At 50.9% G+C, this 14,350-nt stretch overlaps 3 protein-coding genes across 3 annotated transcripts; 1 reads left to right on the plus strand and 2 right to left on the minus strand.

Annotated features, from left to right (window-relative positions):
* Positions 1-1,713: 1,713 nt before the first annotated feature.
* Positions 1,714-7,207, minus strand: LRP88_00606 (uncharacterized protein; the record flags this gene model as incomplete). The annotated part of the gene is made up of 5 exons (XM_083237313.1): positions 1,714-2,166; positions 2,639-4,508; positions 4,577-6,250; positions 6,302-7,070; positions 7,132-7,207. The coding sequence occupies 5 exons, from the start codon at positions 7,205-7,207 to the stop codon at positions 1,714-1,716; spliced, it is 4,842 nt and encodes a 1,613-aa protein (XP_083105818.1).
* Positions 7,208-7,854: 647 nt separating this feature from the next.
* Positions 7,855-10,601, plus strand: LRP88_00607 (S8 family peptidase; the record flags this gene model as incomplete). The annotated part of the gene is made up of 4 exons (XM_083237314.1): positions 7,855-8,357; positions 8,691-9,575; positions 9,633-9,969; positions 10,029-10,601. The coding sequence occupies 4 exons, from the start codon at positions 7,855-7,857 to the stop codon at positions 10,599-10,601; spliced, it is 2,298 nt and encodes a 765-aa protein (XP_083105819.1).
* Positions 10,602-10,805: 204 nt separating this feature from the next.
* Positions 10,806-11,660, minus strand: LRP88_00608 (uncharacterized protein; the record flags this gene model as incomplete). The annotated part of the gene is made up of 1 exon (XM_083237315.1): positions 10,806-11,660. One exon carries the CDS (start codon positions 11,658-11,660, stop codon positions 10,806-10,808), a length of 855 nt encoding a protein of 284 aa, XP_083105820.1.
* Positions 11,661-14,350: the final 2,690 nt, after the last annotated feature.

Raw genomic sequence — 14,350 nt, forward strand, 5'->3', positions numbered from 1 at the left:
TCATTTAGCTGCTCTATAGCCTCGGCCTCCTTGCTTCTGATAGCTAGGGCTTGGGCCTCAAAGGCAGCCTTGGCTTCTAGAAGAGAGAGAGCTTCAGAGCTATTACCTTCTAGCAAGACCTCAAAGTATTCACTGCGAGGCCCTTGCTTGAAGAGTTGCTGATAGGCTACGCCGGCTCGCCAATAGCTTTCAGTAGCTATAGAAGGCTGCGAGGCTGCTGCCTTGGAAGGCCGGCCGTCTTGACCCTTCTGCTGGACCTTGTGAAAGACCCGTAAGTGCTCTCTAATTCGGCGTAGCTGGGAGCCAACATAGAAGCAGCTAGGCTCAAAGGTGCAGCGGAAGCCCTGTTGCATAGGCTCTCCAAGTTGTGAGATAGGAGGGCCTAGAGGAATAGGCTTAGGTAGCCTTATAAGGTCCTTCTGGCCCTGAAGAAGATCAAGCTTAGTAGCTTGCTCTAGGGTAGGCTTGATCTCTTGGAGGGAAAGCTGATGAGGCTATTGGCGGAGGTGTTGTTGAATTTGGTTAAAAAGAACTGCGGTTTTATAAGTCTTGCAAATTAGAAGGGAAAAAGCCGGGATATAAGTAAAATAATCCATAATTATAAGACTTATAGATAACTAAGATATAAATAAATAATACTTTTAGATAACTAAGATATAAATAGAGATAGAAATTAGAAGTAAATAGCTAGGAAGAGTTAAAGTCTTTATAAAGAGGTAAAAGAAAGAATAAATATAGAGGTTAAAGCTTATTGGCTAAGGAATTATCTTAATTGTGGCTGGCGAGGTGGTTAGTGTGGCTAGATAGCTAAGTTGTGGCGGTGGTTGGGAAATTTTAGCGTAGCGCTAGTTGCACTGACCACCCCATTAAAATTTCTCTTTTTTATCTTTAAATAATTCTAAAAAAATTAAGAAATAAGATATAAGAAAAAGGACTTTATTTCTAAAATCCTTATAGCTTAAAGTTATATATATCTCTTTTGCGGAGCCTTAGCCCTATAGGAACCCTCTTTTCTAGAAAACGTCGGCTGGTCGAGAAAAAAACTGTCGGCTGCCCCATGGTCTGCTAGCGTAAAAAAAATCTCCCATACAAAAAAACTGTCGGTAGCTCAACCGACGGTTTTAATAGATGATAGGGGCAGAGGATACGAACTCGCCTTCGGTGTCGTCATCGCAAGCAACGGACGACCCTGAGTTTATGTCTCGCGCGGCCCCCGCCGATCGACAGGTCGTGTTGCGGTCAAGGTCGTCCTGCGGGGCCGCGATGGGCTTTCGTAAGGATGACAAAGACGACAACGGGCCGGACGGTGATCTGTCCCGATCTCAAGCAGAGACGGACGCCAAGAAACGGAAAGACCGCCCATAGAGCAGCAGCTCCGAAAATTGGGGGGGAGACGAAGCAGAAGAGGAAGCCGAGATGTCCGAGTCGGCACCTACGAGACAATACTGCACGCAGGCCTGCCTGCTGGGCCTCAAAAGAGGTCAAAATCTCGATGACAATTGCCCCAACGTGCTCTCCCATCGTACCACCGAAGGTGGCAGCCGGCACGCCATCGATGCCAGTGAATTTGCCCGCCTAGTGAGCAACCAGCTCCGCCAGAATCCGTATCGGAATTGCGAGGCGTTGGACGGCTGGGGCAAGATAGGGGCAACGGGCGTGCTCTTTAAGCTGGAGCTGGTGCCGTACGGGTACACCTTTGTCGGCAAGGGAAGTCTACCTGGCCATCTTGGCCTCTTGCAGCACGAGAGCCGTATCTACGCATGGCTCGACAAGCTCCAAGGCGAGGTAGTACCAGTGCACTTGGGACTCGTGCGGCTCGACTGGGGTTATATTCTCCCTGGCGGGTCTAGGATCCTTCATATGATGCTGATGTCGTGGGGTGGGGAGACGGTTGACACGGTGACCGCGGGCGCTGTCGCTATAGACCTGCCGGCGGAAGTGCGGCGTTCCTCGCAGGACGTCTGGGCCGAGGGTATCAACCACGGCGACGAGCGCGACGCCAACCGACTCTGGAACGACGAGCGCCACCGTGTTATGCTCGTTGACTTCGACCACGCTACCCTTCCACGCCTCGAGCATAAGCAGCTTTCCAGGGTATCCAGGAAGAGGAGACGGCAGGAAGTCCTTGGGAGTTACAGCCGGAAACGTAGTTTCCCCCGGGGTCGCCTACAGTCAGTATAGCAACAGCAATTAATCCAATGCATGTGTAACTTGTTCACTAATTGAATGTATTTCGTCTATCCCTACTTCAATCCAGCTCGCCAGTCGGGAACGCAGACATCGGCGAGGATTTCCTTCGACGCCTCGTACACCGTTTGCTCAGACCGATCCCAATCGCCATCAAGGAGGGTTGGGCTTACCCGTACATTGCTTCGTAGGCGTCCCCCCATGTTGTCAACTCAAAATTATTCCTCTCCAGCCGTTCATGCCACTCAGTGAGAAATGCCACCGATCACGCTGTATGCGGATGGTCTGTACCAAGCACTCGCTCTCGTAGGACAACGCAGCTTCTCATCAGGGCTAAAGCATCCGTGGTACGGCCTTGCTCTTTCCAGGTAATGGCTAGGTTGTCCATGCTCGCTAGCGTCGAGGGATGCTCCTCTCCTAGCACTCTCTTCCTCCTCTCCATCACTCCCACCTGTAGCTCTTCCGCCTCCTTCCATCGACCTTGGTGACTGAATGTCAACGCCAGGTTGTCCATGCTCGTCAGCGTATCGGGATGCTCCTCTCCAAGCACTCTCTTCATCGTCTCTATCACTCCCACCAATAGCTCTTCCGCCTCCTTCCATCGACCTTGGTACATGAATGTCGATGCTAGGTTGTCCATGCTCGCTAGCGTCGAGGGATGCTCCTCTCCTAGCACTCTCTTCCTCCTCTCCATCACTCCCACCTGTAGCTCTTCCGCCTCCTTCCATCGACCTTGGTGACTGAATGTCCACGCCAGGTTGCCCATGCTCGTCAGCGTATCGGGATGCTCCTCTCCTAGCACTCTCTTCGTCGTCTCCATCACTCCCACCAATAGCTCTTCCGCCTCCTTCCATCGACCTTGGTTCCCGAATGTCGACGCTAGGTTACCCATGCTCGTCAACGTCAAGGGATGCTCCTCTCCAAGCACTCTCTTCGTCGTCTCTATCACTCTCACCTCTAGCTCTTCCGCCTCCTTCCATCGACCTTGGTGACTGAATGTCGACGCTAGGTTGCCCATGCTCGTCAGCGTATCGGGATGCTCCTCTCCTAGCACCTTGGTTCTTATTTTGACTGCTTTGCCGCCTAATTTTTCGGCCGCCGTGTACTTGCCGATAGTCAACATATACCGTCCACAATTTGTCAGCAAATAGGCCCAGTTCGGTAACTCCTCATCTGGAGGCCTCTCCTCTAATACAGACTTGATATGAGGAAGTAATAACTGGCAAGTTGGCCATGTCTCGAAGGCACCACTTGGGAAATGTCTCGACATGGACCGCAAGAATACCCGTTTCCATCGTTCCACATCGTCCACCATGGAAATCCAAGCTCGTATACAAAACTGTACTAGGGAATGCACCTCGAATACATCTTGTGCTGCTGCCATAGATACGAGCGAGTAGCCACGGAGGACATCAAGATCATCTTCAAAGTCGTCACTCTTTGCCTCTGCATCTCTGTCCACATTGTCCGTCACATCGGTATTATAGTCATGAAGCACAAACTCAGGAATGCCCTGCGGATTGAATAAGCTCATGAAGGAAAGCAGTTTCGCCGCAGATGGTCTCTCGCGCCGTATCTGTTCAAACGTGACCTGCCATGTCGTAGCCACCGAGTTGGATATGGTCTCGTCTCGTCGAAGATCCCCCGCGTCTCTATTGAGGAGAATGCCCTTCTTCTTGTCGCTCTCCCGGAAGGCATTGAGATATGTTTGTACTGATGCGTGGGGGGCGCGACGGTTGATGTACGCCGCCGCTTGAGTGATAGCCAGCGGGATACAGTCTAGGACACGAAGAAGATCGGCAGCGGCATCCTTGTCAAAGTCTCCGTTGAGCTTGTTCTGGAGAAGTTGAAGGCCTTGAATTTCATCCATGGCCGAAACCCGGTAGATAGCCTTATGGCTACCTATCAGCTTTTCAGCAGCGTCTATGCTGCGTGATGTGATGAGGATGGTTCCACTGCGGCAATTTGGCAGATATGCCGCGAGCAGCCGCTGATCGCTACTTGCAACAGCGTTCTCGTCCGTTGGTTGGTTTGCTGCCTTATTCCCGCTGGCATTAGCGCTGGGATGGAAGAGGTTGACATCATCAACATTGTCTAAGACCATCAACCACGAGCCAGCTTCCTCCGTCTGCAGCCAGTCACGAACGAGCCCGAGCACGTCGATATCAGGGTCATTTCGCCTCGGCAACTCTAGCCTTTGTGCAATAGACCAGTAGGCCTCTTCAAATCTCGGTTTCGAACTCGCGTGAACCCAGAAGACGCTGGTCTGCGGTGATTCGTCGTGGATGTGATGCGCGAATTCGATGGCAACCTGCGATTTACTTTGGTCGGTCAGCGCAAAGGCGGTCCTCGAAGTGTCCTCGAAGGGTGTTCATGCGGTGGTCCGTACCCAAACCCGCCCATGCCCACGAGGGCCATGCGACCGGCGGAGCCTATGTATTGCTTCTTTAGCCATGTAAGAATATCCGGCCGATCGACGAAGTCAGGGTCTCGGTTGAACGGGACGCAGAAGCAGGGCTTGCGAGCAATTGATTCAGCTCTGCGCCCGAAATACACAGGCCCGTTGAAGGTAAACCCAGTGAAGTGGTTGCGGGTCACCGTAGCTTCAAAAATGGAAGCGGCAGTCTGTTCAGCCCTCTCTAGCTCTGCTTTTACGTCATGGATATTGAGTCCAAGAGAGTTGCTGATGAGATGTATTTCCAGGCTCTCGACGGCAGATAGTAGCTCACCCCAGTCGCCAGATTTCGCAAGCTGGCCACCGGAAGCTATAACTCTGAGTTGAAGCTCAAGCATGTATTGACATAGCCGTAAAGCATCCCTCTCGAGTTGGATCAAGTCCTTCTTGGGGGTCTCTGATGAAGTCCAGTCCGTTTTCTGGAATATCAACTCCAGAGTTGAGTACCAGCGCAGTTTCGAAGTAACACTGGCAAAGCTCGTCAAGCTGGCGTCTTCTCTGATTCCGACGTCTTGTAGAGCGACGAGGACAAGACAAAAGCCAATCCATGGTAGAGAAGCTTTGGGGAAATCTCTGGTAGAGTCCTTGATCCAGTCCAGGATCAGCTTGCTGACACGATACCTGTAACGCATCCGCTTCCGCAATTTGTCCATGATCGTGTTCAGTAATGCTCGGCGCTTGTGGATGCTAGCACCGCGGAACTGATTGAAAATCTCTTTCGAGTCTCCTTCGGGGTCTTTCATCAGCTCCTTGGAGAGCAGGATCTCGTGTTTCTCTACCAGAAGCGGCTCCATCTTTTTGAGGTTGTCGAATGCTCGGTCCCAAAGCGAGTACGCCATCATGTTGTGCAGAATTGGGTCCTCTTCGACAGGTCTCGTCTGTGGAACACCTTCCCAGTCCTCCTCAAATTCGGGTAGGAGAGACACGATCTGGGGTAAGGTGTTCTCACCAAGGGTAACATCTCCTTCTTGACGTGTCTTGAGCTCATCAAAGGTCGATACAGATCTGGGGTTATCGTGGTCTGAAAAGCCAGAAGAAACATCGTCAAGATCCTTCAGTCCACTCGGGGGACGAGATCTACTCCGGGCCTTGTGGCTTGTGATTTCCGTGCCTGGCTCGGACACGCTCTCTTGGTCACTATCTAGATGATCTAGCGCGTGAAATGCCAGAGACCGGAGATGTCCGGCGACGTGTTTGGCCAGCTTGGCAAGTTGGTCCATGTCGCTCTTCTGTATCGTGCTGGAAGCAGCTTCTGACCAGCTATCTTGTTCGGCAGCAGAGTCATAACCGCAGAGAGGGCAGGTGTGTTTGGCTCTAGTCACACTCGTTGCACTCAGCGTGGCAACGGCTTTGCGTTCGGCCTCGCTCAAATCGGAGTGCTTGTTACACAGATGCTCCTGGAAGATCTCATGGTCTTGAAACTCCTCATCGTCGTGATCAACGTCACAAATCCATATAGTTGGCTTGTGAACCGACTGCGTCCACTCTGGGGAATGCCGACTGCGCATGTGATTCTCCCATAGGCTCAAGTCGGAAAAGAACTGCGGTGGCTGCTTGCAATCTTCCGAGATGCAGACGTAGGGCTCGCAGTCTGTGTTGACATGGCGTCTTCAGCTATGAATTAGCTGTGTGCACTTATGATAGGTAGTATATATTTACCGCCATTTCCTGCCTTTCAGCTCTGCCTCCATGAGTTGTCTCCAGCAGGTTGAGCATTTGGGGTCTTGACTCCATTGGTCATGGGTGGGCGGCTCAGGATAGTCGTTCAAATCTCCAACCATGCGCGTAGTGCTGGCCTTTGAAGAGGAAATGACTGATTTGCTCCCATCACGTCTCACGCGTTCCATGGCAGAACTAGTTGGCCGGACGGTCCAAGCAGTAGTACTCGGGGTTGTCTCGGTGTCTTTAGAAGGTGTGTTCCCCCTAGGCCGAGAGACTGCCTGGTTGCGGAGGACGGCTGCTCGGTCCTTTGGCGTAGATCGAGTGAGTTCGGTTGACTTGGGATGGGAAAGGCTCTTCTCATGGTGTTTCCGCGTCTTCGAGTCTTGCCCGTCCTTGGGAGTAGTCTTCTGCTGGTGTTGTCTGATATATCTCAGTCTCTGACGACGATACGCCATGGATCCAGCGAGCTGGACGTGAAGCGATGATGGAGCCGTAGGATACTTGAAGACTACAATGTTCTTGGCGAGAAGCCTGTATTCTTCATCCTTGTCTTGTTCAGCAAAAGCCTCGACTCTGCTGCTGAGACTTGAGGCCGAGTATTTCCGAATGGTTGCGCCCAACCGATCAAGTCTTTGAAGCACAGCCGAGATGGCTCTTAGTGCTTCCTCGATTGAACCCTGAAGCTTCTCCACGGTGTCGTGATTTGTCTCGTTTGGCCGTGGTGTTGTCGACATCGGTGAATCCTCTGGGAAATCGTAAATCTTGACTAGACATAGTCTCCATCAGTGAACTGAGCAAAACTAGCTGTTAGGTGCCGGCTCACGTACTAAACTCCAAGTTTCTGCGAAGTACCAACAAGAGCTGCGTCACGAAGCCTCGAATTTCATCGCTATATCGCAGCATTTGATCAAGAGAGGCGGTTGGGGCAGCGAAAACGCCGAGATTGAAGCACCATGCCTCAAAATCCTTGGACAACAAAGCGGCATCTTTTTGGGCCTTCGGCGGAGCCTTCGACGGTTTCTGATCTGCATGGGCGCATTTCTGGAAGAGCACACTACACTCCGACGCGAGGGTGAATATTTCCCTGGCGTTCGCCGGGCTCGCCATCAGGGATACGTGATATCGAAGGTGGAAGCAAGTTGCTTGAACAGAAAGTGCCAACGAGACTGGGGTCAGGAAACTCCCTGTGCCACGACGACTTCTTGGCATGTGTGGGTCGTGAGCCCGCGTGGACACAGCCATCTGTACGACTGACCAACGGCAGCAAGCCAGTGCGAATAATAACTCAGACACGCCTTACAAAGTACCCCCAATATGCACCACCAAGCAGGCAGACGTGAAGGTCCAATCCAAGACATCCTTCACCCGCTGTGGCGTCGACAGGGGCTCAGCACGCTTGGCGTGTGGGGAGCAAACAAGGCCTGGGGAGAGAAGAGAAAAGAGGGGAATGGGAGGGAAATCTGCCCGGAGCCTGTCACAGCTATTCGTTTATTCCTAGCATTTTCATCTTCTTCTCGTCAAGGGTTTCCAATCCCTCTACCTATTATGCCATGCCCTCTCTCGAGGCCGATGGGCCAGAGTTGCAAGCCCTCGATGCCATCCGACGCTTGGTTGTGCCTCTAGTTGAGAAGAACATTGTCGAGGGTACCGAAAATGCCAAAAGCCTCGCCGTTCGAAACTCCTTGGACCTATTGCGTTTCGAGATGAGCTCACTTCTCTTTTGGATCACTAAGGGACACGAACTCAACGACCAAGAGCACGACACTTTTCTTCAGGACCTCCAACCTGTGCTCCAGCTACTGGAGGGATTCATCGACCCACAGGTCGTTGGCCGAGGGAAGGGTGAGATCCCAGAGGCATCCAATTCGAATGAGAAGGGACGATTTCCAAACTTGCATGCTGTCATCCAGGAGGCCTCGCAAAACGACACTCGGTTCGACTTGAACACGGTAATAAGCCTTCCAGATGCTGAAGACCCAGCCAGAGTGGCATGCGAAACAGTAACCAAGTTCAATGCCAACAACCAAAGACGATACGATGGCGACCACACCGGGTCCCCTCGTACCCAGGCGGATCAAAAGTCGACAGAGTTTCATGCAGACCATCCTTATATACGACAATCTCAATTGTGTTCATCCATGTTCAAGGCCTGGGCTCACCACTTCGGTACCTCCGGTTGCCACTCTCATCATGTGGGAAAGCTCCAGGCCTGTGCATTTGAACTGGACGGCTCTGGATTCCAAGATGTTGTTCAACAAAAGATGTTTATCTCGCCCTGTCACCCTGAAGACAGGTGGCAAGAGGTAACTTGCACGGTAGTCTGCAATTTGTGAGTCTTAATAACTCTGCATCCCCAAGGTTTACGCTGTGCTAACACAACACCAAGACCTGGTTCTACGTCGAGTCTCTGCGAAATCGACAACATCTGCCAAACTATAGGCGATAGCTTGTCTGATGAGGATATGCTGAGCCTTTGGATATGCTCCGAGAGGATCTGGCACGATTCAAAGGCCATTCCAGACCCTGTCAACAATCTCCACATTTCGCCAACCTTGTCGTTAGAACAGATTCTTCAGCAGCAAATGTACAAGTTCGGACCAAACGGAAGAGTAACTCTAGCGTACAACCTAGCCTGTACTCTTCTCCGAATATACAGTGTCGACATGCAACAACAGGAATGGGGCCCTGGAGACATTTACTTCCTCTACGATCCAAAAGAGAGCATTATTTGCGAGAAGTATTACCCATACGTTACATCCACCTTCTTGTCAGATCGACGACCTGTCGAAATCAAGAATAGGTTTCCAGTGCTCATTCACTTCGCCAAGCTCCTGCTCGAGATTGGGCTGGGCCAGCTCTTTATACCCAAGCGTCTCCGCTTCGATATCGAGCTGATGGAATGGGCGCAGAGCGATGATGCAAAGGAGTCTCTGATGCAGGGCCATTTCGACGCCGTCATGGAATGCCTTCAGGCCAAAAAGCCAAGACGCATTGACGATCCTATGAATGAGGAAACCCAGTGCCGAAAGGTTCTCTTCAACCTGGTTTCCCATCTCAACAAAGCCCGCAATAGCTATCGGGCTTTGGACCCCAAGCGGACGCAAAAGATTTCGATGCTGGATTCAACATCGACAGAGCCGACTGTTGACCACGTACCGCCTCAACAACATCGACTTTCCCCTAGAGATCTCACAGCCTTGTTACCCACGAAAAGATCGTCGGGCAGGATGTTTGACGAACAAAAGCTCCAGCTTTGCGACGCTGACCAGAGGTGGGTGTTCGGAGGTCGATGAAGGCGTATCAAAACTAACGCATCACGTCATATCAGCAAGATTAACAGTGCCAAAGAGTTTTTGGAACTGGCCAAGAAGTTTTATGAATGCTCCATGAGCGGCATAACTTCCAGTCCCGACATACGAATCGCCATCCTTGATACTGGCATACAAACACGCAATAGTTTCCTCAAGGGTGCAAAGTACAGCCGTAGCGACCAAGACTTCCCGATCAAAGCATCAAAATCCTTCGTGTCCAAGCACCCAGACGACGAGTGTGGACATGGGACGAATGTAGCTTCTCTGATACTGAGGATATTTCCCCAAGCAAACCTCTACATTGCCAAGATTGCTCGTAATCTTGAACAAGACGGCGTCGATCAGATCGTCGAGGTATGAGCAACTCAAACGTATGAATATCTCACTGAGCCTGATATTGACTAGTCTGGCAGGCCATCAAATGGGCAATGACCTTCAATGTACACATTATCAACATGTCCTTCAGCATCCCAAAAACTTCTGCCGTCAAGAAGATCATCAAGGAAGCGGAAAATGACGGTGTCATAATGTTCGTGGCAGCATCAAACAATGGCATACATACTGGGCGATCCTTTCCGGCGACTCTGGACACCGTCATATGTATTCATGCAACCGACGGCAAGGGCAACAAAGGCGACATGAACCCCGACCCGGAGCCTCATCGAGACAATTTCAGCACACTGGGAGTGGCGGTTCCGTCCATCTGGGAGAATGGCGTTTATCTCTCTGGAACATCGTATGCCACCCCTGTGGCTGCTGCCATGGCCGCTGTGATCCTCGCCTTTATTGAGGCAGCTGTTGCGGCCGGCCAAATGCCAATAGAGAATAGGGACGAAGCTTTTGATCGTCAGGGGATGAAGAGTATGTTATTGAAAATGACCATGTTGAGGGAAGGGTACAACTGCATCGTCCCCTGGCGGGAATTCTGGCCATCAAATGTTGGACAAGATGGGCTCATCTCGAGCATTCAGAACGCGTTGAAATGAGATGCTTAGATGTTGGTCGAGAGGAATTTGGCATGGTTACACAGTCCAGGCCGTCCAAGTACATAGACAGGCGCCTGGCACTCTTCTTGACGCTATGGGAAGGGGGATGGAATCATCATCAATAATAAAGTATATAGACAGTGTCGTAAAGACAGCTAATTCCGCTACATAGCATTCTTAAAATTAGCATTCTCAACCCAAGCCCTAAGCCTTGGTAATCTCGTGGCCTGGAATAACCCAGTGCACCTCTTCGGGCCCCTCTCCGTCCTCTCCATCCTCCATATCCTCCTCCTTCGTCAAGGCGGCCTGGGTTGTAATCTCAGTCATGGCGATGTCGTCAGTTATGTCCAAACTCATGATAGGGCCTTGCTGGGTCGCGTTATCATCCTGCATCACCGCTTTTGCCGTGTTGGTCTTGGCCTCAATGCTCCCTTGGCGATACTGGACCCTCTTCACTCGAAAAGCCACGATGAAGTCCGTCGAGCCCTCCCAGCTTTCTCCCTCGGCCGTGGTCAGATTAACAGCAGCTTTCGGGCCTACTTCCACGGGTGCTCCTGGAGGGTTAATACCCACATCCAGTTTTCCCCCTTTGGATACTGAGCTGGCACTCTGGAAAGAACTGCCACGTCCGATCTTCAGGCCTGTTACCAGGTACACGTGCGCCTTGTACTTAGCACCCTGCATGAAGTTCTCGACATCAGGTAGCTTCATACACTCCTCGATGTAGGCCTTGTTAGGACTGAAGGTCTGGGTCTCCAGGGACTTGCAGGATAGAATGCTGTCCTTGTCCTTGCCGTAGTAGATGCCAGCGCCGGCCCCAACTCCTATCAATCCCAGGATCTTGGCAAACACACCAAGCTCGCCAGAGATGAGCCTTCGGCGCGATGACGTGAAGCCTGTCTTGGTGTCGGTTCTCGTCCTGTCTATTGGGACAATGCCGTCGGGGTTGAGGGGCTCGAACTCCCTGATATCGGTGATATCATCGAGGATGTGGCCGAGCTTGATGAGGTCGTCCGGCGCGGTTGTCTGGTTCGGAGCAAGGATGTAGGTCTTTACCATTGTGATAGGCGAGAGTTTCAAGATCTGTTCCGATGGTAGAGATGGGGATCTGGATCTGGATCTTGAATCTCCATGTGACTCTAACATATATAGCCAAGGACCAGTAGCTCAAGCCCCCTCTCCCCGTCTCTTCTGTAGGCTTCACTAATTACGTTGCGTTGCATGCTGATCACTCAGCTCATGCGCGGGAGCCTAGAGCCTCGTTTGGTACCCGGCCTCACAGTGCATGTTCTGAAGGCTGTCATCCGACCAATGCCAGTGCGACCGCGGACCACAAACAGTACGACACATCCTGCTCGAGTCCAGGAACTGGATAGAAGAACGACAAGAGATGTGGGCAGGCAAGCAACCATGCGTGGACATCAAAAGCATTCTCTGTAAATCGCCAATGGCAGTACAAGCAGCAAAGATGATCCTCAGGACGGGACTCCTAGAGCGATTCTGGGCCGTCCCGCCCACAGTACTCAAATAGACATAGCGTCGACGAGCGAGGTGTCAGATTGGGGTTCTTGGTCCAGACGAGCCACTTGAGGGGGCAGGAGCCCCTATCTCTTTGCTTGCGCGAAGACATCCAACGCGTACTTTGCAATGATCTAAACCAATTACGGTTAGCGGATCACCTAGCTCACTTTGGCTGACATATGATAATAACAGCCCCTACTGAGTTTCTGAGACACTTAGATAGTGTGTTAGCAGTGGGGCGAGTACGCGCCGGATGTCTTCACGCAAACAAAAGAGATAATCCTTGTTGAACCCGATCTTGAGTGAATTGCTTGATTGATTGTCTCTGACTGACTCTTGCCCCTCTTTTGGGCTGATGCTATGCGCTATTCCTATTTGAGATGTGTCTTGTCACGTGACTTTGCTTCAACTGGTTCCGAGGCTCGTCTGGTCAAAAACCATTGCGGGATCCCCTGCACATTCTCGTATGAATAGGACCGCTTCGGTTCAACAATCCTCTTGGAGCCACGGCAGACACATCAACTGGCCCAGCGGCTGGGTGGCGTCCGTTTAGGGGTGGCCAACCTGAAGCCAAAATCACGCTTGGCGAATCATCAAAGGCCAGTAGACGGTATTTTCGTAAGTGGCCTAAAAATTGTTGAGGCGCCAAGCCATGACGCACACAAACCCAGCAAATAAAATTATCGAGCGCTCAGAGAGCCCTGTAAAGCTGCCGGGTTCTCCGGCCAAGCGCTGAATCGCATCTTCGTCCCACCAACTAATCAGAGAACGCAGCAAGCCTTCTAGCAACCTCTCTCAAAATGCGTTTAACCTTTCCTCCGGTCTCTATGCGCGGACTCTTCAGGGCACCCTGGTCGTTGCCCATTTCCTAGACCTCTTGCGGTGACATGGCCTGCATACCATTCTGGTATTCCAACATCTAGCCAGGACGGATAGTATGGCAATCTTAAAACATTTTCTTGATGGAAGAGCCAGGTGGTATTTAGCTATGCTGGTTGCGTTAGTATAGGGAGAAGTCATAGTTCGCCTCGCCACGATGCCGTCCTAGGTCTCGTGGCAAACTGCGCCCGACAGCAGCTCGTGGAATAAACGATAACTGCGGCGCCCATGGTGTTTGGGATGGTGCTGCTATGGCTTTGGTGGCCAGTTTAGCTTCGCTAGGCGATTGACCACCCCTTTGGATCACCACTTGTGTGGAGTTCGGGCCGTGCCTAGTGCGGACCGGTGTCAAAGACCAGGAGTATCACCTCCACCGGTAGATCGAGGAGTGGGGGCGATCGGGTACGGAGCATCCGCCTCCTTGCCTTGTGTTTGCGGCGTGGTGTTCCTTTGTAGGAACGGGGAGGCATGGTAACTTAAGAGTAGAGTTCAAAAGTAATCTCGGGTTAATGATAAGGGAGCCTGGCTGGTTAGTGAAGCACCAGGAGGGCTATTATTGTCTCTATTTATGGCTAAATTCTCACCCTGAGCAGCTAATCCTAAACACCACGAGCAGGTAGGTCCTATTCAATATAGCCGCCTATCCTCCCATAATAGATCTCCCTCGGCGCATAAGCAGATGCAAAAGTCCCCTGAAAGCCCGAGACCCATACCCACCTCTGGACCTCCGGGGCCGGCGAGTATGGACGTTATGGGCCCCGTCTATCGCCGAGTAAGCGCTTAGCCGAGCATTATGACTAGCTATTATAACTTCACGATCCCGAGATAGTCTACCATATTCGGACTATATATAGATCCACCCAGTAGCTAATTTTAGAATAAATAGTATATATATAAGCTCTTAGAAATTCTTATTGCTATAGCTATATTCTTTCTCTTACTATTATTTTTTATACTCTATATGGTCAAGAGTATAAACATCTCCCTCTTTCATAATGGTTTGGGATTTAAATAGTATTAACATAGCTAAAGCACGCCATCAAACTCGCCATATCTTAGTAAAAGTCACTAATTTTCATATTACTAGACACGGAGTAAAGACCACTTATATTAATAGTAAACCTCTTAACCATCTAGCAAGCAGCTTATTTAAAATTTGCCGCGTATATTAGAAAGCTCTATAAACTACTAAATCAGAGCCTCTATTAAGCTAAGCTAAAAAGCCTTCCCTAAAGATTAATATAGACCGTGTAGCTAAGTTTCCTCCTAGAATAGGTCTCTACGTGTAAATATAGAAGATGCTATATATCTAGATGCTTTGAATCTAGAGATGTATCTTGCATGGGGTT

Source organism: Fusarium phalaenopsidis (assembly GCF_050370095.1).
Source record: "Fusarium phalaenopsidis strain FUZ10S chromosome Unknown contig_32278, whole genome shotgun sequence".
Lineage (NCBI taxonomy): Eukaryota > Fungi > Ascomycota > Sordariomycetes > Hypocreales > Nectriaceae > Fusarium > Fusarium phalaenopsidis.